General features: G+C 36.0%; 1 protein-coding gene across 1 annotated transcript in view; it reads left to right on the forward strand.

Moving 5' to 3' along the window:
• rx1 (retinal homeobox gene 1) overlaps window positions 1-7,355 on the forward strand; it is a 22,530-nt gene extending 15,175 nt beyond the window's left edge. The window contains exons 3-4 of the mRNA XM_058073957.2: window positions 430-674; window positions 6,121-7,355. Coding sequence (XP_057929940.2) covers window positions 430-674; window positions 6,121-6,573 — 698 coding nt within the window. The 3' untranslated portion in view covers window positions 6,574-7,355. The remainder of the gene's footprint in view (window positions 1-429; window positions 675-6,120) is intronic.
• The last annotated feature ends 18,319 nt before the right edge of the window (window positions 7,356-25,674 follow it).

The following is a 25,674-nucleotide window of genomic DNA, read 5'->3' on the forward strand; positions in this document are numbered from 1 at the left end:
TTTGAAAACACTTTGCCTCCCATTTGAGCACGAGTCCATGGTACAAGACTAGATAGGACAAACCTATCTAGTCCCATGGAACTGTACCCAGTACAATGCAACTGTTCAGGCTGTCTTAGAAAAGGTTTCCCCTCATGTGTGAGCATTAGTTTATGCTCAGCGACTAGATAGGACAGCCCTAGCTAGTCCCATTGAGCTGTTAGGACATCAAATCTCTTACAACGTAATAATAATATAAATAACGTTGCCTGAGAAGACATTTGGCCTCTCATCCGATTTGTGCTCAAAGACTAGATAGGACAGTCCTATCATGTCATGTGATTGGTGTACAGTAACGTACAGTAACTTCATGCTGCACGCATTTCTCCTAATAATAAAATATCATTGATATTGTCAACCAATATTATTATTGATGTCATCTGTGAGCAGACGTGGCCATCTTCTCCAACAAGTGTGAGGAGGAGCTGAGGAAGAGCGCGGACAGCGATGAGGGCAAGTCGCCGGATTCGTGCAAAGACGATCAGCCCAAGAAGAAACACCGACGCAACCGCACCACCTTCACCACCTACCAGCTACACGAGCTGGAGCGCGCCTTCGAGAAGTCCCACTACCCCGACGTGTACAGCCGAGAGGAGCTGGCCATGAAGGTCAACCTGCCGGAAGTCCGAGTTCAGGTATCTTGGAAAAATACACAACCTACTGTCACACACTATACACCGTACACTGTACACCAGGGGTCTCACTGACATTAAACTTTCATATCAAGGCGGGGGCCTCAAACTAGTGTCCTGCGGGCCACATTTGCGGCCCACGCAAGTTTGATATGGATGCTGTATGGTATCATGTACCCAGAAAAAATTATTACGTTTGATTCATGTTCATGTTAAAGGTTAAATAACTGTTAATAGTTATCCTCCCTATTGGTGTGGAAGTGGTAAGTTCTTTTTTGGCTATTTAAGTTGAAAGGAAATAACTTGAAGGCTGCCGTTTAGGTCAGGGGTCTCAAACACGCGGCCCGCGGGCCGCACTGACATTAAACTTTCATATCAAGGCGGGGGCCTCAAACTAGTGTCCTGCGGGCCACATTTGGCCCACAGGCCGCGTGTTTGAGACCCCTGACCTAAACGGCAGCCTTCAAGTTATTTCCTTTCAACTTAAATAGCCAAAAAAAAACATACCACTTCCACACGGATAGGGAGGATAACTATTAACAGTTATTTAACCTTTAACATGAACATGAATCAAACGTAATAATTTTTTCTGGGTACATGATACCATACAGCATCCATATCAAACTTGCGCGGGCCGCACTGACATTAAACTTTCATATCAAGGTGGGGGCCTCAAACTAGTGTCCTGCGGGCCACATTTGCGGCCCGCGCAAGTTTGATATGGATGCTGTATGGTATCATGTACCCAGAAAAAATTATTACGTTTGATTCATGTTCATGTTAAAGGTTAAATAACTGTTAATAGTTATCCTCCCTATCCGTGTGGAAGTGGTAAGTTTTTTTTTGGCTATTTAAGTTGAAAGGAAATAACTTGAAGGCTGCCGTTTAGGTCAGGGGTCTCAAACACGCGGCCCGCGGGCCGCACTGACATTAAACTTTCATATCAAGGCGGGGGCCTCAAACTAGTGTCCTGCGGGCCACATTTGGCCCGCGGGCCGCGTGTTTGAGACCCCTGACCTAAACGGCAGCCTTCAAGTTATTTCCTTTCAACTTAAATAGCCAAAAAAAAACGTACCACTTCCACACGGATAGGGAGGATAACTATTAACAGTTATTTAACCTTTAACATGAACATGAATCAAACGTAATAATTTTTTCTGGGTACATGATACCATACAGCATCCATATCAAACTTGCGCGGGCCGCACTGACATTAAACTTTCATATCAAGGCGGGGGCCTCAAACTAGTGTCCAGCGGGCCACATTTGCGGCCCACGCAAGTTTGATATGGATGCTGTATTGTATCATGTACCCAGAAAAAATTATTACGTTTGATTCATGTTCATGTTAAAGGTTAAATAACTGTTAATAGTTATCCTCCCTATTGGTGTGGAAGTGGTAAGTTCTTTTTTGGCTATTTAAGTTGAACGGAAATAACTTGAAGGCTGCCGTTTAGGTCAGGGGTCTCAAACACGCGGCCCGCGGGCCGCACTGACATTAAACTTTCATATCAAGGCGGGGGCCTCAAACTAGTGTCCTGCGGGCCACATTTGGCCCACAGGCCGCGTGTTTGAGACCCCTGACCTAAACGGCAGCCTTCAAGTTATTTCCTTTCAACTTAAATAGCCAAAAAAAAACATACCACTTCCACACGGATAGGGAGGATAACTATTAACAGTTATTTAACCTTTAACATGAACATTAATCAAACGTAATAATTTTTTCTGGGTACATGATACCATACAGCATCCATAGCAAACTTGCGCGGGCCGCACTAACATTAAACTTTCATATCAAGACGGGGGCCTCAAACTAGTGTCCTGCGGGCCACATTTGCGGCCCACGCAAGTTTGATATGGATGCTGTATGGTATCATGTACCCAGAAAAAATTATTACGTTTGATTCATGTTCATGTTAAAGGTTAAATAACTGTTAATAGTTATCCTCCCTATTGGTGTGGAAGTGGTAAGTTCTTTTTTGGCTATTTAAGTTGAAAGGAAATAACTTGAAGGCTGCCGTTTAGGTCAGGGGTCTCAAACACGCGGCCCGCGGGCCGCACTGACATTAAACTTTCATATCAAGGCGGGGGCCTCAAACTAGTGTCTTGCGGGCCACATTTGGCCCGCGGGCCGCGTGTTTGAGACCCCTGACCCAAACGGCAGCCTTCAAGTTATTTCCTTTAAACTTAAATAGCCAAAAACTTACCACTTCCACACGGATAGGGAGGATAACTATTAACAGTTATTTAACCTTTAACATGAACATGAATCAAACGTAATAATTTTTTCTGGGTACATGATACCATACAGCATCCATATCAAACTTGCGCGGGCCGCACTGACATTGAACTTTCATATCAAGGCGGGGGCCTCAAACTTGTGTCCTGCGGGCCACATTTGGCCTGCGGGCCATGTAAACTATACACCATAAACTATATCCACCATACACCATACAATGTAGAGTATAGAGTATTATTACTATTATGCCGTCCTAAAGTTACGTTTTTTTCCTTGTAACATGATTTTCTTCTCATAAAGGTTTTTTACACATTTTTTATATTTATTACTTCATTCTTTTTTTTGTGCGTAAAAAAAAATCTTCCCTTTTTTGTGAAATTTGTAAATTGTCAGTTATTTTTGAACTTTTCTTGTCTTTTGTTTTGTTTTTTTCCCGTAATACCGTATTACGTAATACTCCCGTAATACTTTATAACAAAAAAAAAAGTCCAACTTCATTCTTGTATGTGTAGTATTTTTACCGTGTAAAAAATCCTTCCTTTTTCCTTGCAAACTTCCAATTTTATTGTCCAGAAATCTGACTTGAACCTTCCAACTTTTCGTGTTACTTCATGGCCAAATTCTCCGACAATTATGACTTCATCTTGTAAAAAAAAAAACTTTGGTTGTCTAACGCTGTGTGTTCTAAAGTCATAGACAAGTAACTTCTGTTTTTTTTTTACATGTAAAGTTAGTCCAAAATTCTCCGTATGACTTTTCAATTAAAAAAAAAAAAACTTCCCTTTTTTTCCCTGAAATTCCAAATTTTTTCTTGTAATTGTTCAACTTTCTTTCATACCTTTTTTGTCTCAATAATCCAAACAACCTCAAAGGAATACAATACACAAAACATTTGAGAAGGCATACAAAATAATAAAATATCAGCAACAATAATAACAACAACAATATGAAATATTGTTGTATTTATCATCATCACCACTTATATTGTTATTATCACCATCATTACCGCTAATAATAATCATAATAACATCTTGTTATTACCTTCCCTGTCCCTGAAAGTCCTATGTCTCGTATTGTCCATGGAAAGGAGTGATAAAGCATAGGCCGGCATTCCGACCTGAGCTTTGGGAAAGACTAGCGGCTAGCGGCTACTTGCCAAGTGGAGCGATTGCATCAGGTGATTACGCAAGGAGCAGCGCGTGTTTCCAAAGCGCTCTCGCCAGCGCCATCCCATCATAGCCAGCAGCTTCTGTTGAAAAGATCGGCCTCTCTCCTCTAAATTTACAAAAATAACGTTGTACATATGCGAGAATAAAGTCGGGCATTTATGAGAAAAAATCGTTAGACATTTTTGAGAATAAAGTCATATATTTATTCAAAAAAAGTTGTATATTTCAGAAGGTAATGTCATACATCAATGAGAATAAAGTCATACATTTACGAGAAAAAAGTTGTACATTTACAAGAAAAAAGTAATAAATTTACAAAAATAAAGTTGTAGATATACGAGAAAAAAGTCGGACATTTATGAGAAAAAATTGTCAGACATTTTTGAGAATAAAGTCATACATTTACGAGAAAAAAGTTGTACATTTACAAGTAAAAAGTAATAAATTTACGAAAATAAAGTTGTACATATACCAGAATAAAGTCAGAAATTTCTGAGAATAAAGAAAAACATGTCAAAAATTTTTGATAATAAAATCATATATTTATTTTTAAAAAGTTGTAAATTGACATGGATAATGTCGTACATTTATGAGAATAAAGTCATACATTTACAAGAAAAAAGTAGTACATTTATGAGAAAAAAGTCATCAATTTACAAAAATAAAGTTGTAGATATACGAGAAAAAAGTCGGCCATATATGAGAAAAAATTGTCAGACATTTTTGAGAATAAAGTCATACATTTACGAGAAAAATGTTGTACATTTACAAGAAAAAAGTAATACATTTACGAAAATAAAGTTGTACATATACCAGAATAAAGTCGGAAATTTCTGAGAATAAAGAAAAACATGTCAAAAATTTTTGATAATAAAATCATATATTTATTTTTAAAAAGTTGTAAATTGACATGGATAATGTCGTACATTTATGAGAATAAAGTCATACATTTACAAGAAAAAAGTAGTACATTTATGAGGAAAATGTTGTACATTTACAAGAGTAAAGTCATACATTCACGAGAAGAAAATGTCCGAAATTAAATTTCTTTATTTCTTTATTTCTTATTCATTTACAAAAAAATTCCAATTTAATATTATTATTATATTTTATTATTATATTATTATTATAGTAATAGATTATTATATTATTATTATTATTATATTATATTATTATTATATTATTATTATTTAAAGAATGAAGTTGTAAATTTACGAGAAACAAAGGCCAAAGGTCATATAAGTCCCTGCTTTTCATAGCTGTCTCAGACAATGCCTGTTAGCGATTTTGAGAATAAAGTCATAAATGTACGAGAAAAAGCTTGCAATATTACGAGAATAAATAAAGCCCTCAAGGAAAAAAAGTGATAACTTTATGTAACAGGCATCGCTTGAGACGGCTATGAAAAGGGAGGACCTACGTGACCTTTGACCTTGGAGCATGTGGAGCGTGATCGAGAGTGATGAAATTTGATGGGGACTGATCAAGCATGCTGGCATGGATTAGTCATTGAACGCCCATCGGTTTTGTGATCCGCCACAAAAGACGTTGATCAAAATATGGCGGAAATCATCCGAGACTAATCGGTGGCCGATTGGCGCATCGCAAGAAAAAAGGCTAGGAGATCTGGGACATAAAAGGGGAAGAAGAAAAAGAAGAACAAGAAGACAGGGAAGGAACTCTTCGAAATTTGGTCTTAGAACTTGGCACAAATAAGCACAATTTACCATATAAGAACTCAAAGACTAAAAGCAGGATAGCCCAAACTACCCAGGACACGTTGGAGAGATTAGGTCTCTCAACTGATCTGGGAACGCTTAGGGATCCACTTGGAGAAGCTGGACAGAAGAGGGAGGTCTGCTTAGTCTTTGAGTTCCTATGTTGTAAAGTGTGCTCATTTCTGCCTGCGTTGCCAAGTCTTTATCAGGCTGCCCCCGTGACCCGACCTCGGATAAGTGGTAGAAGATGGATGGATGGTGTGGCTTACACACACCCGGAAAGAGACCCGGCAGGTATCTCACGGCTCCATTTTGTCGCCCAGGTGTGGTTCCAGAACCGAAGAGCAAAATGGCGGCGCCAGGAGAAAATGGACGCCAGCAGCATGAAGCTCCACGACTCACCGATGCTCTCCTTCAACCGCTCGGCACCGGTCCACACCACCATGGGACCCATGAGCAACTCCCTCCCCTTGGATCCCTGGCTGACTTCGCCGTTGTCCAGCGCCACACCGGTCCACAGCATCCCAGGCTTCATGGGTCCGGCTCAAGGCCTCCAGCCCAACTACCCCAGCCACGGCTTCCTCAACTCCAGCCCTCATCCGTCCATGGGCCAGGGGATGCAGAGTGTGGCCCCGCCTCCTTACCAGTGTCCGGCACCGTACCAGGACAAGTTCCCGTTGGAGGACATGGACCAGCGCAGTTCTAGTATCGCTGCCCTGAGGATGAAGGCCAAGGAACACATCCAGTCCATGGATAAAACCTGGCTACCCATGTGACTTCCGACGATGCGAAATCATTCCCGGGTTTAGGAACTCTCTTTTTACGTTTTTCATATTTCTTTTATTTGGTTTTTCTACTTCTCAAAGTCATGAAGTTTATTTTGCCCGTGGAAAGAACGCTCCTGTTTTGGGTTAGACGTGTCCCACTTTTTGCTTATTTTTCATTCATTTGTCCCAAAGTCATTCCGTCATTAAAAAAAAAATCAATCCCTTTGCCGTTATTTCCTGGACTCATCGGGATGGAAAATACACGGGGGTATTGGGGCAACACTGACGGGAACACGGCTCAAAATTGGATAACTTTATTCGGAAAAATATCACGTTATTTACATCGCGTTATGACTTTTCTTTCTGAAAAAAAAATCTTTAATGTTATGACTTTTTTGTTAGCACAGTATGGATATTTCATACAAGATATGATATTTTGTCTCATATTCCAATGACTTCAAATATTGCAGCTTTTTCTTTAAAAAAAAAAGGGAGGGGCTTTATTCTTGAAAATTTTTTCTTGTTTTTTCAAGTGAAATACCAACTTTTTCTTGTACTTTTCCGATGTTATTATAACGTTCCTTCGACAAAAACTTTATTCATGTAACCTCATGGCTTTTTTAGTAGCGTAACTTTTTTTCTGAAAGCAAATTATTTTGTTTTTGTTTGAATGTTACACCAAAAATCATCATAAATAACATTGTAAAATTTAAAAAAAAATCTAACTTTTTTCTTGTAATTTTCCAACTTTTTTTCTACAAAAAAAAAAAAAAAATTTTCGTAACATAAAAAAATATTTTTTTCTTCTGAAGGTTATGACAAAAACAATTAATTAAATTTCCTATCATTACAACAAAAAAAAATCCAACTTTTTTTCTCTCGTAATACCATTTTTACATCTCTGCAACTCTTCATTCACAAAAAAAAATCACTTTTTCCTCTTGAAACTCCAAACAAATTCATTTTTCCCCAAAATTGTCATTAAATTTGAATGACTTCAAAATTTCAACTTCATTTTTTTTTTTAAGTCCAACTTTTTTCTTGTATTTTTACAACATTTCTATCTTAACTCGATGACCCTCCCAAATTTCTTCTAAAGAAAGAAATCCAAACTTTTCTTGCAAAATTATTCCTTTTTTTGAAACTTTTTTCACTTTATTGTACCCTTTCTTTGACATAAAATGTTACTTTATTCATTCATTAACTTTTCTATTACGCCAAATCATCCCAAAATTACATTGATATTTTTTTCTTGTTATTTTACTACTTTTTTTCTCCAAAAATGACGACAGGTGTAATAACTTAGGGGTGTCCAAAATGTGGCTGCTTCCCCGTGGGACATTGTAGAAATAAAGTTGAATTGAAAGGTTGATACTAATAATAACACAAAGTTCTGGCTTTAAATATGTGTAAATTTATTTTAGCCTTTTTTTTTAATCAAACAAAAAATGTCAAAAAAATATGAAAGTACCCCCCCTCAACCTTCTCTGTACTGCACAGACTGAATTGGAATCGAAAGCAGAAAAAAGCAGCGAAATGGATCAGATACTAGCGTATTCATTGCATGTTGAGTACTATAAATGTGTACATGTTGGCAACTATGTGAGAAGCAGCAAATTTCAGCTTCTTTCTTGTAATTCTCCAACTTTATTCTCATCAAAAAGTACAACTTTTTTTTCCAAAAAATGACGACAGGTGTAATAACCTAGGGGTGTCCAAAAAAAAGTGTCTGATTCCCTGTGGGACATTGTAGAAATAAAGTTGAATTGAAAGGTTGATACTAATAATAACACAAAGTTCTGGCTTTAAATAAATTGTTTTTATTTTAGCCTTTTTTTTTTTTAATCAAACAAAAAAATTCAAAAAAATATGAAAGTACCCCCCCTCAACCTTCTCTGTACTGCACAGACTGAATTGGAATCGAAAGCAGAAAAAAGCAGCGAAATGGATCAGATACTAGCGTATTCATTGCATGTTGAGTACTATAAATTTGTACATGTTGGCAACTATGTGAGAAGCAGCAAATTTCAGCTTCTTTTTTGTAATTCTCCAACTTTATTCTCATCAAAAAGTACAACTTTTTTTTCCAAAAAATGACGACAGGTGTAATAACCTAGGGGTGTCCAAAAAAAAGTGTCTGATTCCCCGTGGGACATTGTAGAAATAAAGTTGAATTGAAAGGTTGATACTAATAATAACACAAAGTTCTGGCTTTAAATAAATTGTTTTTATTTTAGCCTTTTTTTTTTTTAATCAAACAAAAAATGTCAAAAAAATATGAAAGTACCCCCCCTCAACCTTCTCTGTACTGCACAGACTGAATTGGAATCGAAAGCAGAAAAAAGCAGCGAAATGGATCAGATACTAGCGTATTCATTGCATGTTGAGTACTATAAATGTGTACATGTTGGCAACTATGTGAGAAGCAGCAAATTTCAGCTTCTTTTTTGTAATTCTCCAATTTTATTCTCATCAAAAAGTACAACTTTTTTTCCAAAAAATGACGACAGGTGTAATAACCTAGGGGTGTCCAAAAAAAAGTGTCTGATTCCCCGTGGGACATTGTAGAAATAAAGTTGAATTGAAAGGTTGATACTAATAATAACACAAAGTTCTGGCTTTAAATAAATTGTTTTTATTTTAGCCTTTTTTTTTTTTATCAAACAAAAAAATTCAAAAAAATATGAAAGTACCCCCCCTCAACCTTCTCTGTACTGCACAGACTGAATTGGAATCGAAAGCAGAAAAAAGCAGCGAAATGGATCAGATACTAGCGTATTCATTCAAAAGTCCCATTGCATGTTGAGTACTATAAATGTGTACATGTTGGCAACTATGTGAGAAGCAGCAAATTTCAGCTTCTTTCTTGTAATTCTCCAACTTTATTCTCATCAAAAAGTACAACTTTTTTTTCCAAAAAATGAACTTTATTCCCCTCGTTTAAGAACTTTTGTCCTTTTCAGTGTGGCTCTAATACTCCTTCCTCGGTTTGCTTTAACGAAGGCGCTCGGATTGGAATGTAGCAAGACAAAACGAGGGCTACAGGAGCAAGAAAAACATTTTTTTTTCTTGCTGTTTTTGCCTGAGTGACTGTTGGAGGAGAAAGGCTGTTGGCAGCTCGGTGTTGGGTGGCTGCGCGTACGTGCGGGGCAGCACCGTGTGATGCGTCGCCCCGCATAGTTTGCTCTTTGTTCGGCACAATTGATCCAAGTGTATTCTCTTTGTCTGCACTTGAAGTGGGGGGGAAACGGTCTCAGGCAGCACTAAATAGGCCCTTGTGAGCGTGGGTGGGTGGGGTGGGGGGGGTTCTTTCCTCAATCAAAGGAGGAGAAACATTGATTGTCGCTGCTGTCATCATTAGTGACACTGTTTTGCTCTCGTCCATCTGGCCCTCGCTTTGCCTAGTCCTAGTCGCCCTAGTCGTGCTTCCACCACGGATATAAAACGGGTGGCCAAACTGTGGTTTTCGTTCCCAACCTCTGCTGTAGTGCACACAGATGCAGGCTCTTTTTCCGTGCTGTTTAATTTTAATTGAAAACTTAATAACCCGCCACGGGGCCAAAGAAAGTGCCAGCCACTTCATAAAGAACATAGTGGACGAGTGGTTAGCGCACAAGCCACAAAGCTGAGTTCGATTCCACCCTCTGTCATCTCTGTGTGGAGTTTGCATGTTCTCCTCGTGCATGCGTGGGTTTTTCTCCGGGTACTCCGGTTTCCTCCCACATTCCAAAAACATGTGACTCCAAATTGTCCATAGGCATGAACGTGGGTGGGAATTTGTTTGTCTACACTCTTAAAAATGCTGGGTTGTTTTTTTTTGACCCAACCGCTGGGTTGAGCCTGTTGGGTCATTTTTTATTGAATTGGGTATTCTGAGAACCCAAGTTATTTGCTGCTGGGTTGGGATTTCCATTATGTTAAAATTAAAATTAAAATTAAAATTAAAATTAAAATTAAAATTAAAATTAAAATTAAAATTAAAATTAAAATTAAAATTAAAATTAAAATTAAAATTAAAATTAAAATTAAAATTAAAATTAAAATTAAAATTAAAATTAAAATTAAATTAAAATTAAAAAAATTAAAAATTAAAAATTAAAATTAAAATTAAAATTAAAATTAAAATTAAAATTAAAATTAAAATTAAAATTAAAATTAAATTTTAAATTTTAAATTTTAAATTTTAAATTTTAAATTTTAAATTTTAAATTAAAATTAAAATTAAAATTAAAATTAAAATTAAAATTAAAATTAAAATTAAAATTAAAATTAAAATTAAAATTAAAATTAAAATTAAAATTAAAATTAAAATTAAAATTAAAATTTAAATTTAAATTAAATTTAAGCGCTCGGATTTAAATTTAAATTTAAATTTAAATTTAAATTTAAATTTAAATTTAAAATTTAAAATTTAAAATTTAAAATTTAAAATTTAAAATTTAAAATTTAAAATTAAAAATTAAAAATTAAAATTTAAAATTTAAAATTTAAAATTTAAAATTAAAAACGGCACGGTGGTCTAGGGGTTAGCGCGCAGACCTCACAGCTAGGAGACCAGGGTTCAATTCCACCCTCGGGCATCTCTGTGTGGAGTTTGCATGTTCTCCCCGTGCATGCGTGGGTTTTCTCCGGGTACTCCGGTTTCCTCCCATCCAAATTCCAAAAACATGCTAGGTTAATTGGATACTCCAAATTGTCCATAGGTATGAATGTGAGTGTGAATGGTTGTTTGTCTATATGTGCCCTGTGATTGGCTGGCCACCAGTCCAGGGTGTACCCCGCCTTACGCCCGAAGACAGCTGGGATAGGCTCCAGCACCCCCCGCGACCCTCGTGAGGAAAAGCGGAAGAAAATGAATAAAAATAAAAATAAAAATAAAAATAAAAATAAAAATAAAAATAAAAATAAAAATAAAAATAAAAATAAAAATAAAAATAAAAATAAAAATAAAAATAAAAATAAAAATAGTGTAGTAAATATGAACCCAGCATTGGGTCATATGAACAACCCAATTGTTGGGTTAAGATAACCAACCCGCCTCTCGCCCGAAGACAGCTGGGATAGGCTCCAGCATACTCCCGCGATTTGTACACTTCGTAACTACAGTAATCACACTCTTAAACCAACAATGAACTCATTAACTCATTCAATCCCGGACATTTTCCGTTCAGTAGCGGCCATTTTAGCCCTTTCAAGGTACTTAGAATATTGTGTTATTTGTATGGCTGTATCACCATGGATACAAAAGTAAGATTAGAATCCTGTCTTTCATCAGGAAAACAATGGTTGTTCTACCTTTTTGCGTTCTTCAGTAATCAGCAGTAGAACATAGGAAAGTTTCAGGAAAATATCAGTTCCAACTAAAAGTTGGAAAGCGCCGTTTTGTGAAGAGATATATTTCAATCATAACTTTCACGTGGTAACATTTCCCGTAATCTTTTGCACGCTACACTCCTCCATGCTCTCTCACTTTCTCCTTCCTGTCATGTGACTTGATGTGACTGCCGAGTTCTTATTAAATTACATCGTGGGTATTGAATGTGTTAATGATGGCTGTTTCCTGGTGGACTGCGGCTTACAGATTACATAACCTACATAACCCGTCAACGTGCCGTGCCTGAGATGCAGTGGAAAAAGGTTCTCCTCTCATTCCGTGTGGAAGTGGTCATATTTTGTCTCCTTCCTCACTCCATTTGAAACACTTTACGTTGAGAATAAGTCAACTGGAGAGGCTCGCTAGCTTGCTATGCTAGTGGCAGCCATCTAAGTAATGCGATGAGTGTGACTGTGACTATAGGGGTGTTATTTCATGTCTGTAGGGCTCTGATCATGTTAAAAGTTGTATTTAGAAAGTCCTGAACAGTTTTTTTGAATGCTCCGACGACAAAAATATTCAGTTTATTATTGATCACTACTGCGTGGAAATTCACTTATCAGGTCTGGAACGTATTTAACCTCGGAAAACTGCATAATTATTCTTTACAGAATGTATTTTTTGTTCATATTTTTGGGTGTCTAGAATGGATTTGTTGGATTTCCGATGGGGAAAAAATGAAAACGTGTGTTCTTGTGTGAAGATCGGACGTTTCCTCTGGTCCATCCTCACAAATTCTTTGATTCTGTGGGCTGGGTTGAAAGATTCCAGAAATATTCCATTTATTCAAGAAGAATTCTTCCAGAAGAAGTAGTGTCTTCTGAGTAGAAGCGCTGGTCAGGATGCCTCCTGGACGCTTCCCAGTGGAGGAGACCTCGGGAAAGACCCAGGACAAGAGACCTTGTCTTTGAACTGGAGGGGCTGGACGACGTAGCCTGGACATGCAACCTCTGAAAAGATGTTGACACGGGGCCAGACCATCAGCCAGTAGGTCTACAAAGAGATCTTATGGTGCTTGTGTCGAGAGTTGCCCTGAGTGTCCAACAGTTCCTGGCCAAGAAGCTGGAGCGACCTCGCTTCTCGATCGATGGTCATCAAGATGGTCATCACAGGGACCCATTTCAACACATGGATGCCATGAAGATGGCAGTGGGACGGCCCAGCCTCCCGATGGACAAAAACTCATTTCTTGTACCATCCATCCTGACCTTCACTACCAAAACTTCATGATCATAAGTGAGGGTAGGAGCGTAGATCAATCGGTAAATGGAGAGCTGTGTCTTTGGTTCTCAATCCAGATGCTTCAAGGTCATGGCTCGATATGGAACTCTGGGAAAGGGCAAAACTAAATTTACATTTTTTGACACCAATCCCGGAATTTTTCCGACACACCTCATATGTATGTGTATGCACATGTGTGCTTTACCAGGACCAGATTCCGACTTTACGTATGAGTTCTTAGATGGTATGACTGAGGTGGTCTCACACATCATCATGAGTCGGGGAAATTGGCCGATCCCAACGTCTTGCTACTGGAATGTGTTCCCCAAAGTTGATGAAGAACCTTCTGAGCTTCCATCAAGTGGAGGTTGAGTCATTCTCTCTAGAATTGAATTTAAATGATTTCCATTGTGATTCCTCGTTTCCATTCCGGTTCCTAATGATTCTCGTTTGACTCGCGGGCCGCATTGATATGACAAAATTTACGATTTACGGGTAACAGTCCACCTGGTATTATTGTATCTGTAAAATTGTCATGCAATCTGCTATTATTATTTATTATTTTATATTTATATTTAAATATTTGAAAAATAATAAAATATTATAATAATTAAAATAAAATTAAAATAATAATTATTATATTATTATTATGTAAAATATGCAAATATAACAATAATATTATATATAATTAATATAATAATTAGCATTAATATAATAATTATAATAATCATAATAGTTCTAATAATTATTATAATAATCTAATAATAATAATAATTATTATTATTATTATGTGCTTGTGTCCCTTTTTTCAGGAGCACTTTGTAAACAACAGACCATGTCAAAAAACGAAATTGTAGCTCCCGTCCTTTAGTTACATAATGAAATGTTTTCAGGATGTTAGTACCCGTTCCCATCAATTGTGGAGACTCGATGCCCACACCTGATGGTGACTCCACTTGTGAGCAAAAAAGAGGATGAACTTGCACATTCCGAGCTTCCACGTTTGGGACATGGGGCCACAAATAAGCCAAAGGTTATGGAGAAAGCTGCACTAGATGTTTCTTATGTGAAAATAAACATGGCTTCTTTCTTTGTCTTAAATGTAAATGTGTGTTCTAGTGCTAGAATTCCTGCTTTTTCTCCGCTGCGTTTTGTGGAAAAGAGGAGAAGAAATTCTACTGGAAATAAATCGAGTTTGATAGAACATGTGTCACCGCTTTCTGGCTTTCATGTTGACCCGTGTGCTCATTCCCACACTTTCCATCCGAGATTACAGCAGAGTAATCGTTATCATCTGACATACATGCACACAGACGCTTTTCTTTCTTTTCCTTGTCACTTGTGCACCCTCGGTGTCTCTGCCCCCCGCCCCCCACAACCCCATGCTCCATTGTTTAATGGCAGGGTGCCAGCCCGTTAGGAAGATGAGTCTCCAATCAATCAGGGCTTCCCAGGGGGGGCCTCTGACCGCAAGGACCGGCTCCCTAATTGCCCCCGGGCATAGAGGCCGACCCGGGCTGAGCCGCCCGCCGCGGCACATGTTGACGGACAGGCCGCTGAGTCACTTTCCTGCACAGACGGACGCCATATTGCGTGAAGATAAACAGTATTCACGTCTTGACTTATAACCAAGAATGTCACACCTTGGATTCTTTACAGGGGGGGGTCTGTGACCGTCATCCACCATCCTTTTTTGTGGGACATGACGACACGTCATTCTCTTTTCCATGACAAAAAGTGAGAAAAAGTTGTATATTTATGAGGAAAAAGTGGGAAATATTGAGAGAAAACATCATAAATTTACAAGAACCAAGTTGCTGTTTTTCAAGAAAAAAGGGATACATTTTGGAGAAAAATTTATGAGGCGAAAGTCTAAATTTAAGACAGAAAAGACATAGAACTACAAGAATAAAGTCGGAAATTTTCGACTTTATTTACTTTAAGGACCAAGTTGTAATTTTTTTTTTGAAAAAAGTTCAAAATTTCAGAGCAAAAGTCATACATTTCAGAGAATAACGTTGTAAATTGAAGAGAAAAAAGTCATAAATTTAGGACAAAAAGTTGTACATTTATCAGGAAAGGTAGTGATTTTAAGAGGAAAAAAGACATAAAATGACAAGAATAATGTTGTAAATTTACGAGAAAACATCAGAAATATACCAGTACCAAATTGTCATTTTTTGAGAAAAAAGGAATAAATTTAGGGAAAAAAAAGTTGTAAATTCAAGGGAATAAAGTTGTATATTGACCAGAATAAAGTCATAAATTTAACAGAAAAGAGTTGTATATTTATGAGGAAAAAGTCGGAAATTTGAGAGAAAACATCAGAAATATACGAGGACCAAATTGTCATTTTTTGAGAAAAAAGGAATAAATTTAAGAAAAAAAAAGTTGTAAATTCACATTCGCAAATTTACAACTTTTTTTTTCCTAAATTTATTCCTTTTTTCTCAAAAAATGAAAAATCACCACCTTTCCTGATAAATGTACAACTTTTTGTCCTAAATTTATGACTTTTTTCTTTTCAAATTACAACTTTATTCTCGGAAATGTATGACTTTTGCTCCAAAATTGAGGACTTAAAAAAAAAATTACAACTTGGTCCTCGAAAATTCATGAGGTTTCATCGAAAATTTCCGACTTTATTCTTGTAGTTCTATGTCTTTTCTCCTCTTAAATTTAGACTTTTGCCTCATAAATTTTTCTCCAAAATGTATCCCTTTTTTCTTGAAAAACGGCAACTTGGTTCTGATGTTTTCTCTCAAATTTCCGACTTTTTCCTCATAAATATTCAATTTTTTTCTGTTAAATTTATGACTTTATTCTGGTCAATCTGCAACTTTATTCCCTTGAATTTACAACTTTTTTTTTGTAAATTTATATCTTTTTTCTCAAAAAATGACAATTTGGTCCTGGTATATTTCTGATGTTTTCTCGTAAATTTACAACTTTATTCTTGTCATTTTATGTCTTTTTTCCTCTTAAAATCGCCACTTTTCCTGATAAATGTACAACTTTTTGTCCTAAATTTATGACTTTTTTCTCTTCAATTTACAACGTTATTCTCTGAAATGTATGACTTTTGCTCTGAAATTTTGGACTTTTTTCAAAAAAAAAAAATTACAACTTGGTCCTTGAAAATTCATGAGGTTTCGTCGAAAATTTCCGACTTTATTCTTGTAGTTCTATGTCTTTTCTGTCTTACATTTAGACTTTCGCCTCCAAAATGTATCCCTTTTTTCTTGAAAAACAGCAACTTGGTTCTTGTAAATTTATGATGTTTTCTCTCAATATTTCCCACTTTTTCCTCATAAATATACAACTTTTTCTCACTTAAATTTATGACTTTATTCTGGTCAATCTACAACTTTATTCCCTTGAATTTACAACTTTTTCTCCTAAATGTATTCCTTTTTTCTCAAAAAATGACAACTTGGTCCTCGTATATTTCTGGTGTTTTCTTGTAAGTTTACAACTTCTTGTCATTTTATGTCTTTTTTCTTCTTAAATTTGCCACTTTTTCCTCATAAATTTTTAAAAATTTTTCTCGCAAATTTAGGACTTTTTCTTGTAAAATATATTCCTCTTTTTCTTGAAAAATGACAACTTGGTTTTTGTAAATTTATGTTTTCTTGCTAATTTATGACTTTTTCCTCATTAATATATAACTTTTTCTCTTAAATTTATGACTTTATTCTGGTTAATGTACAACTTTATTCCCTTGAATTTACAACTTTTTTTCCTAAATTTATTCCTTTTTTTTTCAAAAAATGACAATTTGTTCCTCGTATATTTCTGATGTTTTCTCATAAATTTACAACTTTATTCTTGTCATTTTATGTCTTTTTTAAAGTCTTAAAAATTTGCCACTTTTCCTCATAAATATACAAATTATTCCCGCAAATTTAGGAGTTTTTCTTGTAAAATATATTCCTCTTTTTCTTGAAAAATGACAACTTGGTTTTTGTAATTTTATGATGTTTTCTCGCTAATTTATGACTTTTTCTTCATAAATATATAATATGTATTTTCTCTTAAATTTATTACTTTATTCTGGTCAATGTACAACTTTATTCTTTAAATTTATGATTTTATTCTGGTAAATTTACAACTTTATTCTTATAAAATAAAATAAAATAAAATAAAATAAAATAAAATAAAATAAAATAAAATAAAATAAAATAAAATAAAATAAAATAAAATAAAATAAAATAAAATAAATATGTATTTTCTCTTAAATTTACTACTTTATTCTGGTCAATGTACAACTTTATTCTTTAAATTTATGATTTTATTCTGGTAAATTTACAACTTTATTCTTATAAAATAAAATAAAATAAAATAAAATAAAATAAAATAAAATAAAATAAAATAAAATAAAATAAAATAAAATAAAATAAAATAAAATAAAATAAAATAAAATAAATATGTATTTTCTCTTAAATTTATTACTTTATTCTGGTCAATGTACAACTTTATTCTTTAAATTTATGATTTTATTCTGGTAAATTTACAACTTTATAAAATAAAATAAAATAAAATAAAATAAAATAAAATAAAATAAAATAAAATAAAATAAAATAAAATAAAAATGTATTTTCTCTTAAATGTATTACTTTATTCTGGTCAATGTACAACTTTATTCTTTAAATTTATGATTTTATTCTGGTAAATTTACAACTTTATTCTGGAAAATGTATGATATTTTTCCCATAAATGTCCGACTTTATTCTGGTAAATGTACCAATCGTGCACCGATCCTGTAAATCTGGGATGTATTTATTTTCCTGAGTGGCCTACAGTCGGTGGTACTCGAGGCAGGAGGAGATATAAGTGAAGAACTTGAGGATGTGAAGGTGGGAGAAACGGGACATGTAATGGGAGAGATTAGGAAGTGTGGGAGAAGGACGGAGAGTGGGGGGGTGGGGGGTTGGATGGCTGCTGGTGGGGAAGTAATGATGGAGAAAATCCCCCAATTAGAGCATTTTCCTGTGTTGCAGGATGAGTTCAGTGCGGGGTCCTTTGACAGCCGTGGGGATTAGTACCCGGGCCCAACTGAGCCTGGTCGAAACAGGCCTGAACGGGTGCGACCCAGTTGCCGCGAAGATAAGCTCGGGAATGGTGCCGCATGCGTTATGAGCTGCGGCATCAATGGCGCCCCCTCTACGCCCCTCCAGAACAACAACTAATCCAACTTGGGCTTCTTCCGTGAAACCGTTCATTAGTCAGTGACTTTGTCTTCCTGAAGTGGCTCCCAAAGTGGCTCCCAAAGTGGCTCCCAAAGTGGCTCCCAAAGTGGCTCCCAAAGTGGCTCCCAAAGTGGCTCCCAAAGAGTCCACAAAAGCACGGATGATGTGTGGAGACTTGTGTCACAACACGGAGGCTCCGGCCTGGAGATTTCTTTTGACCTTGGCGACACACGTGCACGCAACAAGCTGCCAAAGGCCGCACGGACACTTGATTAGGCACACCTATTATCGTTCATACACTTCAAGCGTGCATGAAAAATAGCAAAATAGCATACTTTTATACCTCCGAGGCTTCCAATGACATACAGTACTATTTTACTGGAATATCACTTGTCTTTATTTTCCTTTCATCGCTGACAATTTTTGCTGTTTTTAAACTCTTTCTATGTTGTTATTCCTTTCTCTTCCTTAACACTACAAACGTTATTTACTGTCAAAAAACTAATTTTACTTTACTTTACTTTAGTAAAGTAAAGTAAAAATAAGGTAAGGTAAGGTAAGGTAAGGTAAGGTAAGGTAAGGTAAGGTAAGGTAAGGTAAGGTAAGGTAAGGTAAGGTAAGGTAAGGTAAAGTAAAGTAAAGTAAAAAATAATGTAAGGTAAAATAAAGTTAAGTTAAGTTAAGTTAAGTTAAGTTAAGTTAAGTTAAAATAAAAAAAGTAAAGTAAAGTAAAGTAAAGTAAAGTAAAGTAAAGTAAAGTAAAGTAAAGTAAAGTAAAGTAAAGTAAAGTAAAGTAAAGTAAAGTAAAGTAAAGTAAAAATAAGGTAAGGTAAGGTAAGGTAAAGTAAAGTAAAGTAAAGTAAAGTAAAGTAAAGTAAAGTAAAGTAAAGTAAAGTAAAGCAAAGCAAAGCAAAGCAAAGCAAAGCAAAGCAAAGCAAAGTAAAAATAAAATAAAATAAAATAAAATAAAATAAAATAAAATAAAATAAAATAAAATAAAATAAAATAAAATAAAATAAAATAAAATAAAATAAAATAAAATAAAATAAAATAAAATAAAAACCAGTCCAGGGTGTACCCTGCCTCTTGCTCCAAGACAGCTGGGATAAGCTCCAGCACCCCCGCGACCCTTGTGAGGAAAAAGCGGTAGAAAATGAATGAATGAAAATAAAATAAAATAAAATAAAATAAAATAAAATAAAATAAAATAAAATAAAATAAAATAAAATAAAATAAAATAAAATAAAATAAAATAAAATAAAATAGAATAGAATAGAATAGAATAGAATAGAATTGAATTGAATTGAATTGAATTGAATTGAATTGAATTGAATTGAATTGAATTGAATTGAATTGAAGTGAAGTGAATTGAATTGAATTGAATTGAATTGAATTAAATTAAATTAAATTAAATTAAATTAAATTAAATTAAATTAAATTAAATTAAATTAAATTAAATTAAATTAAATTAAATAAATGCTTTGATTTGATTGTCCACTTTTGTTTTATTCAGTGAAGTATGTTTCAAGATTAAATAGAACAAGGTGTGAAGGGTGGCAGCCGCCTTTCTTCACAAAAAACAAAAGAAAAAAAGGAAATCCTTTGAGACGTTTGCGTTGGATGTAATGTAAAGTGAAGTCATGTGACATGAAAGAAGAGTCGTAGAAGTACTGTAAAGTGAAGTCATGTGACATGAAAAAGAATAATAGAAGTACTGTATAGAAGTAGAGATAACGTGTGTAGTGTATACGGAAGCCTTGCTGACGGAAGCGCATGTGGGAAGAGCGCTAAGAAGACAAACAGGGGTTGTTGTGTTGATTAAAAGCAACAGAGTCCCTAATGACTAATTGATTGATCGTGCTGGCCATTATTTCACTCCTGCACCCGAGCGGATCTGAAAGGGCCGCGGCTGGAGTTAACAGTCTTATTGGGGAGACGCGTTCCTCGCAAAGGATAATAAGGGAAAATAGCGGAATTAATTGGGTTTGATTAAGACAGCTTTTCAATGGGACACAGCTTTTTCGCATGACATAATTAGAGGTCACTCGAGAAGGGGGGGTGATGACCGGGGGTTTGCTGCTTGGCGCCAGTGTGTTGCGGGGGTGTGTCTGGGGGGGCGGGGTCATCGTTCTCACTTGTGGAACTATGTGCATTTTCTATCGCTCATTAGGCCCTCCTGGTGTCAAAATAAAACTCCATTGCACAGTATGTCCAAAACATGCTCATGCTGCAGAGGTTACGCTTTTGCTGGTGTTTATCTGTTTGTTTGGTTGTCTATGTTCAAAATAACTTGAAAGGTTCTCATTGGATTTGGATCAAATTTTCAGGAATTGTCGGAAATGGCATATGGCAGAACTGATTACATTTTCGGGGTCATCCCGATCACCGTCTGGATCTTTTTTAAAACATTATTTAACATTGGGAGATAAGACCATTTTCAATGTGCTAATACTAGGTAGACACCTATATAAACACTTTGCACTCTCATGATAGGTGTTAGCAGTAGCATATTGACATTGCTAGCAGGCTAATGTTACCATTTAGCTGTTGTCATGAGTAGACGCTTGTATGAACACTTGGTACTATTATTCTAGATGTTAGAATTGCATTGCTAGCATGCGAAAAATGAGCATAGTAGCATTTTAAGCCAGTTTCATGAGCAGACACTATTATACTTGCTGCTAGCATGTTAACATTGCTAACAAGCTAATATTAGCATAGTGGTATTTTTAGCTGTTGTCATGGGTAGACGCTTGTATGAACACTCGGTACTATTACTACAGGTGTTAGATTGCTAACAGTAGCATGTTAGCATTACTAGCATGCAAATGTTAGCATAGTAGCATTTTTGCCAGTTTCATAAGCACACACTATCATAGTGTAGCTAGCTGCTAGCATGTTAACATTGCTAGCAGGCTAATACAAGCATCGTGGTATTTTTAGCTGTTGTCATGGGTAGACGATTATATGAACACTTAATATTATTATTCTGGTGTTAGCATGCTAACAGTATCATGTTAGCATTGCTAGCATGCAAATGTTAGCATAGTAGCATTTTTTTGCCAGTTCCATAAGCAGACACTATCATAGTGTAGCTCGCTGCTAGCATGTTAACATTGCTCACAGGCTAATACTAGCATCGTGGTATTTTTAGCTGTTGTCATGGGTAGACGATTATATGAACACTTAATACTATTATTCTGGTGTTAGCATGCTAACAGTATCATGTTAGCATTGCTAGCATGCAAATGTTAGCATAGTAGCATTTTTTTGCCAGTTCCATAAGCAGACACTATCATAGTGTAGCTCGCTGCTAGCATGTTAACATTGCTCACGGGCTAATACTAGCATCGTGGTATTTTTAGCTGTTGTCATGGGTAGACGATTATATGAACACTTAATACTATTATTCTGGTGTTAGCATGCTAACAGTATCATGTTAGCATTGCTAGCATGCAAATGTTAGCATAGTAGCATTTTTTTGCCATTTCCATAAGCAGACACTATCATAGTGTAGCTCGCTGCTAGCATGTTAACATTGCTAGCAGGCTAATACTAGCATCGTGGTATTTTTAGCTGTTGTCATGGGTAGACGATTATATGAACACTTAATATTATTATTCTGGTGTTAGCATGCTAACAGTATCATGTTAGCATTGCTAGCATGCAAATGTTACATAGTAGCATTTTTTGCCAGTTCCATAAGCAGACACTATCATAGTATAGCTAGCTGCTAGCATGTTAACATTGCTCGCAGGCTAATACTAGCATCGTGGTATTTTTAGCTGTTGTCATGGGTAGACGATTATATGAACACTTAATATTATTATTCTGGTGTTAGCATGCTAACAGTATCATGTTAGCATTGCTAGCATGCAAATGTTACATAGTAGCATTTTTTTGCCAGTTCCATAAGCAGACACTATCATAGTGTAGCTAGCTGCTAGCATGTTAACATTGCTCGCAGGCTAATACTAGTATCGTGGTATTTTTAGCTGTTGTCATGGGTAGACGATTATATGAACACTTAATACTATTATTCTGGTGTTAGCATGCTAACAGTATCATGTTAGCATTGCTAGCATGCAAATGTTAGCATAGTAGCATTTTTTTGCCAGTTCCATAAGCAGACACTATCATAGTGTAGCTCGCTGCTAGCATGTTAACATTGCTAGCAGGCTAATACTAGCATCGTGGTATTTTTAGCTGTTGTCATGGGTAGACGATTATATGAACACTTAATATTATTATTCTGGTGTTAGCATGCTAACAGTATCATGTTAGCATTGCTAGCATGCAAATGTTACATAGTAGCATTTTTTTGCCAGTTCCATAAGCAGACACTATCATAGTGTAGCTCGCTGCTAGCATGTTAACATTGCTCACAGGCTAATACTAGCATCGTGGTATTTTTAGCTGTTGTCATGGGTAGACGATTATATGAACACTTAATACTATTATTCTGGTGTTAGCATGCTAACAGTATCATGTTAGCATTGCTAGCATGCAAATGTTAGCATAGTAGCATTTTTTTGCCAGTTCCATAAGCAGACACTATCATAGTGTAGCTCGCTGCTAGCATGTTAACATTGCTAGCAGGCTAATACTAGCATCGTGGTATTTTTAGCTGTTGTCATGGGTAGACGATTATATGAACACTTAATATTATTATTCTGGTGTTAGCATGCTAACAGTATCATGTTAGCATTGCTAGCATGCAAATGTTACATAGTAGCATTTTTTTGCCAGTTCCATAAGCAGACACTATCATAGTGTAGCTCGCTGCTAGCATGTTAACATTGCTAGCAGGCTAATACTAGCATCGTGGTATTTTTAGCTGTTGTCATGGGTAGACGATTATATGAACACTTAATATTATTATTCTGGTGTTAGCATGCTAACAGTATCATGTTAGCATTGCTAGCATGCAAATGTTACATAGTAGCATTTTTTTGCCAGTTCCATAAGCAGACACTATCATAGTGTAGCTAGCTGCTAGCATGTTAACATTGCTCGCAGGCTAATACTAGCATCGTGGTATTTTTAGCTGTTGTCATGGGTTGACGATTATATGAACACTTAATACTATTATTCTGGTGTTAGCATGCTAACAGTATCATGTTAGCATTGCTAGCATGCATATATTAGCATAGTAGCATTTTTTGCCAGTTTCATAAGCACACACTATCATAGTGTAGCTAGCTGCTAGCATGTTAACATTGCTAGCAGGCTAATACTAGCATCATGATATTTTTAGCTGTTGTCATGGGTAGATGATTATATGGACACTTAGTACTATTATTATGGTGTTATCATGCTAACAGTAGCATGTTAGCATTGCTAGCATGCTAATATTTGCCTAGCATATTTTTTAGACAGTTTCATAAGAAGACACGATCATACTCTGTGTTAGCATGTTAACATTGCTAGCAGGCTAATATTAGCATATTAAGTATTTTTAGCTGTTGTCATGGGTAGACGCTTGTATGAACACTCAGTACTATTACTACAGGTGTCAGATTGCTAACAGTAGCATGTTAGCATTGCTAGCATGCAAATGTTAGCATAGTAGCATTTTTGCCAGTTTCATAAGCAGACACTATCATAGTGTAGCTAGCTGCTTGCAGGCTGATACTAGCATCGTGGTATTTTTAGCTGGTGTCATGGGTAGACGATTATATGAACACTTAGTACTATTATTCTGGTGTTAGCATGCTAACAGTAGCATGTTAGCATTGCTAGAATGCTAATATTAGCCTAGCATATTTTTTTGCCAGTTTCATAAGCAGACACGATCATACTCTGTGTTAGCATGTTAACATTGTTAGCAGGCTAATACTAGCATAATAGTGTTTTTATCCATTTTTAGACATTATCATGGTAGGTGTTGGCATGTAAATCACAATATGGGAGGATGTATGGCTCTTGTCCGAGGTCTACACTCTCCTTTTCCAGTCCTTTTCCAGTGATATTATAAGATATTTTAAATCTGGAATTACTTTTGTGATAGTGTAATCTAGAACAGCTAGGGGACTTTCTAAAAATACCTCTGAAATATGATGAACACAAACAGGGCTTCACACTTGATTAGATTACAAACAGTTTATCAAACATTTGCTTCTGCACAGATTTGGGGATTTTGGATCACAGCAGTTCAGTTCCAACGAGCCTTGGTGGGCAACACAGTGTTTCCCATCAGGGGGGTCCTAACCGTTGCCAGCGAGGAGGGCCACATAGTGAAAAATAAAAGGATGCAATGTTGCCACTTTGATATGTAGATATGTAGATAAGAACCCCTATACAGCAATGTAAAAACGTGTGGGCCCCGTCCTGATTACTTGCTTTTTTTGTCACACTTAAATGTTTTAGATCATCAAAATGATCACACAAATGCAATTTTTAAAGCTCCATGTCCCTGTGTGTACCCCACCACTCGCCCAAAGACAGCTGGGATCCTATCCTAGTGAGGATAACAGTATAGAAAATGGATGGATGGAACTGCATTTTGGGGGTCAGTTGTATTGTCACTGACTAATATTTACATTTGTGTGATGCTACCTTTTTTCTTGTATGAATACAACATTTTTCTCTTAATATTTTAACTTTGTATTTGTTTTCATTTTATTTCTATTTGCTGTTTTTTCCCAACTATTTCAACTTTCTTCTAGTATGTGTCGTGAGCCAATAAAAACTCTACTGTTGAGACTGTTGTGTTAGTGCGCCATCTATATGTATATAAGTGGTATTACATTCCCTCATCAGGACAGTGAAAGTCTGACTAGCTACATCCGTTAACAGACTCCCGTAATATTAATGAGCCAAATAGTTTAACATGATTACTTGCCCCGAAAAAGTGATATTTTCGTCTGCATAAACAGAAAGATCAACAAAATGCCTCCGAATTCATAAAATCCGGCCACATGAACCACCACGATTATGAACTCCGACACAGTAGATGGCGGTATGTATCTTTTAAGTCATGGTTGCAAGCCGCCATTAAACCACAGAAAACGAAGCTCATCCGCTATGTCTGTCTAATTGGTTGTGGTTAGTCTGGTGGTATTGGGGCACTGATACGTCACTTTAAAGGTATGTTTCAATATGGCAATAGGGTGTTTACATTAGCTTCTTTACGTAAGTCTGCTAACAGTTATCAATGCTTAAAAAGTGAACAAATGGTCGGATGGACGCTACCTCTTCGGGTAGGGAAGGGTTAATCATGTGTGGGCGGAAGCCCACTTTAGGCACGTGACCGTAACGGAACCATAACCCGGAAGGGATGTGAACGGGCGCGATTTTGAAAGTTCAAGTGATTTTCATGAATGA

This window comes from Doryrhamphus excisus, linkage group LG4, assembly GCF_037039965.1.
Source record: "Doryrhamphus excisus strain RoL-2023G ecotype Guam linkage group LG4, RoL_Dexc_Guam_v1.1, whole genome shotgun sequence".
Classification (NCBI taxonomy): Eukaryota; Metazoa; Chordata; class Actinopteri; order Syngnathiformes; family Syngnathidae; genus Doryrhamphus; species Doryrhamphus excisus.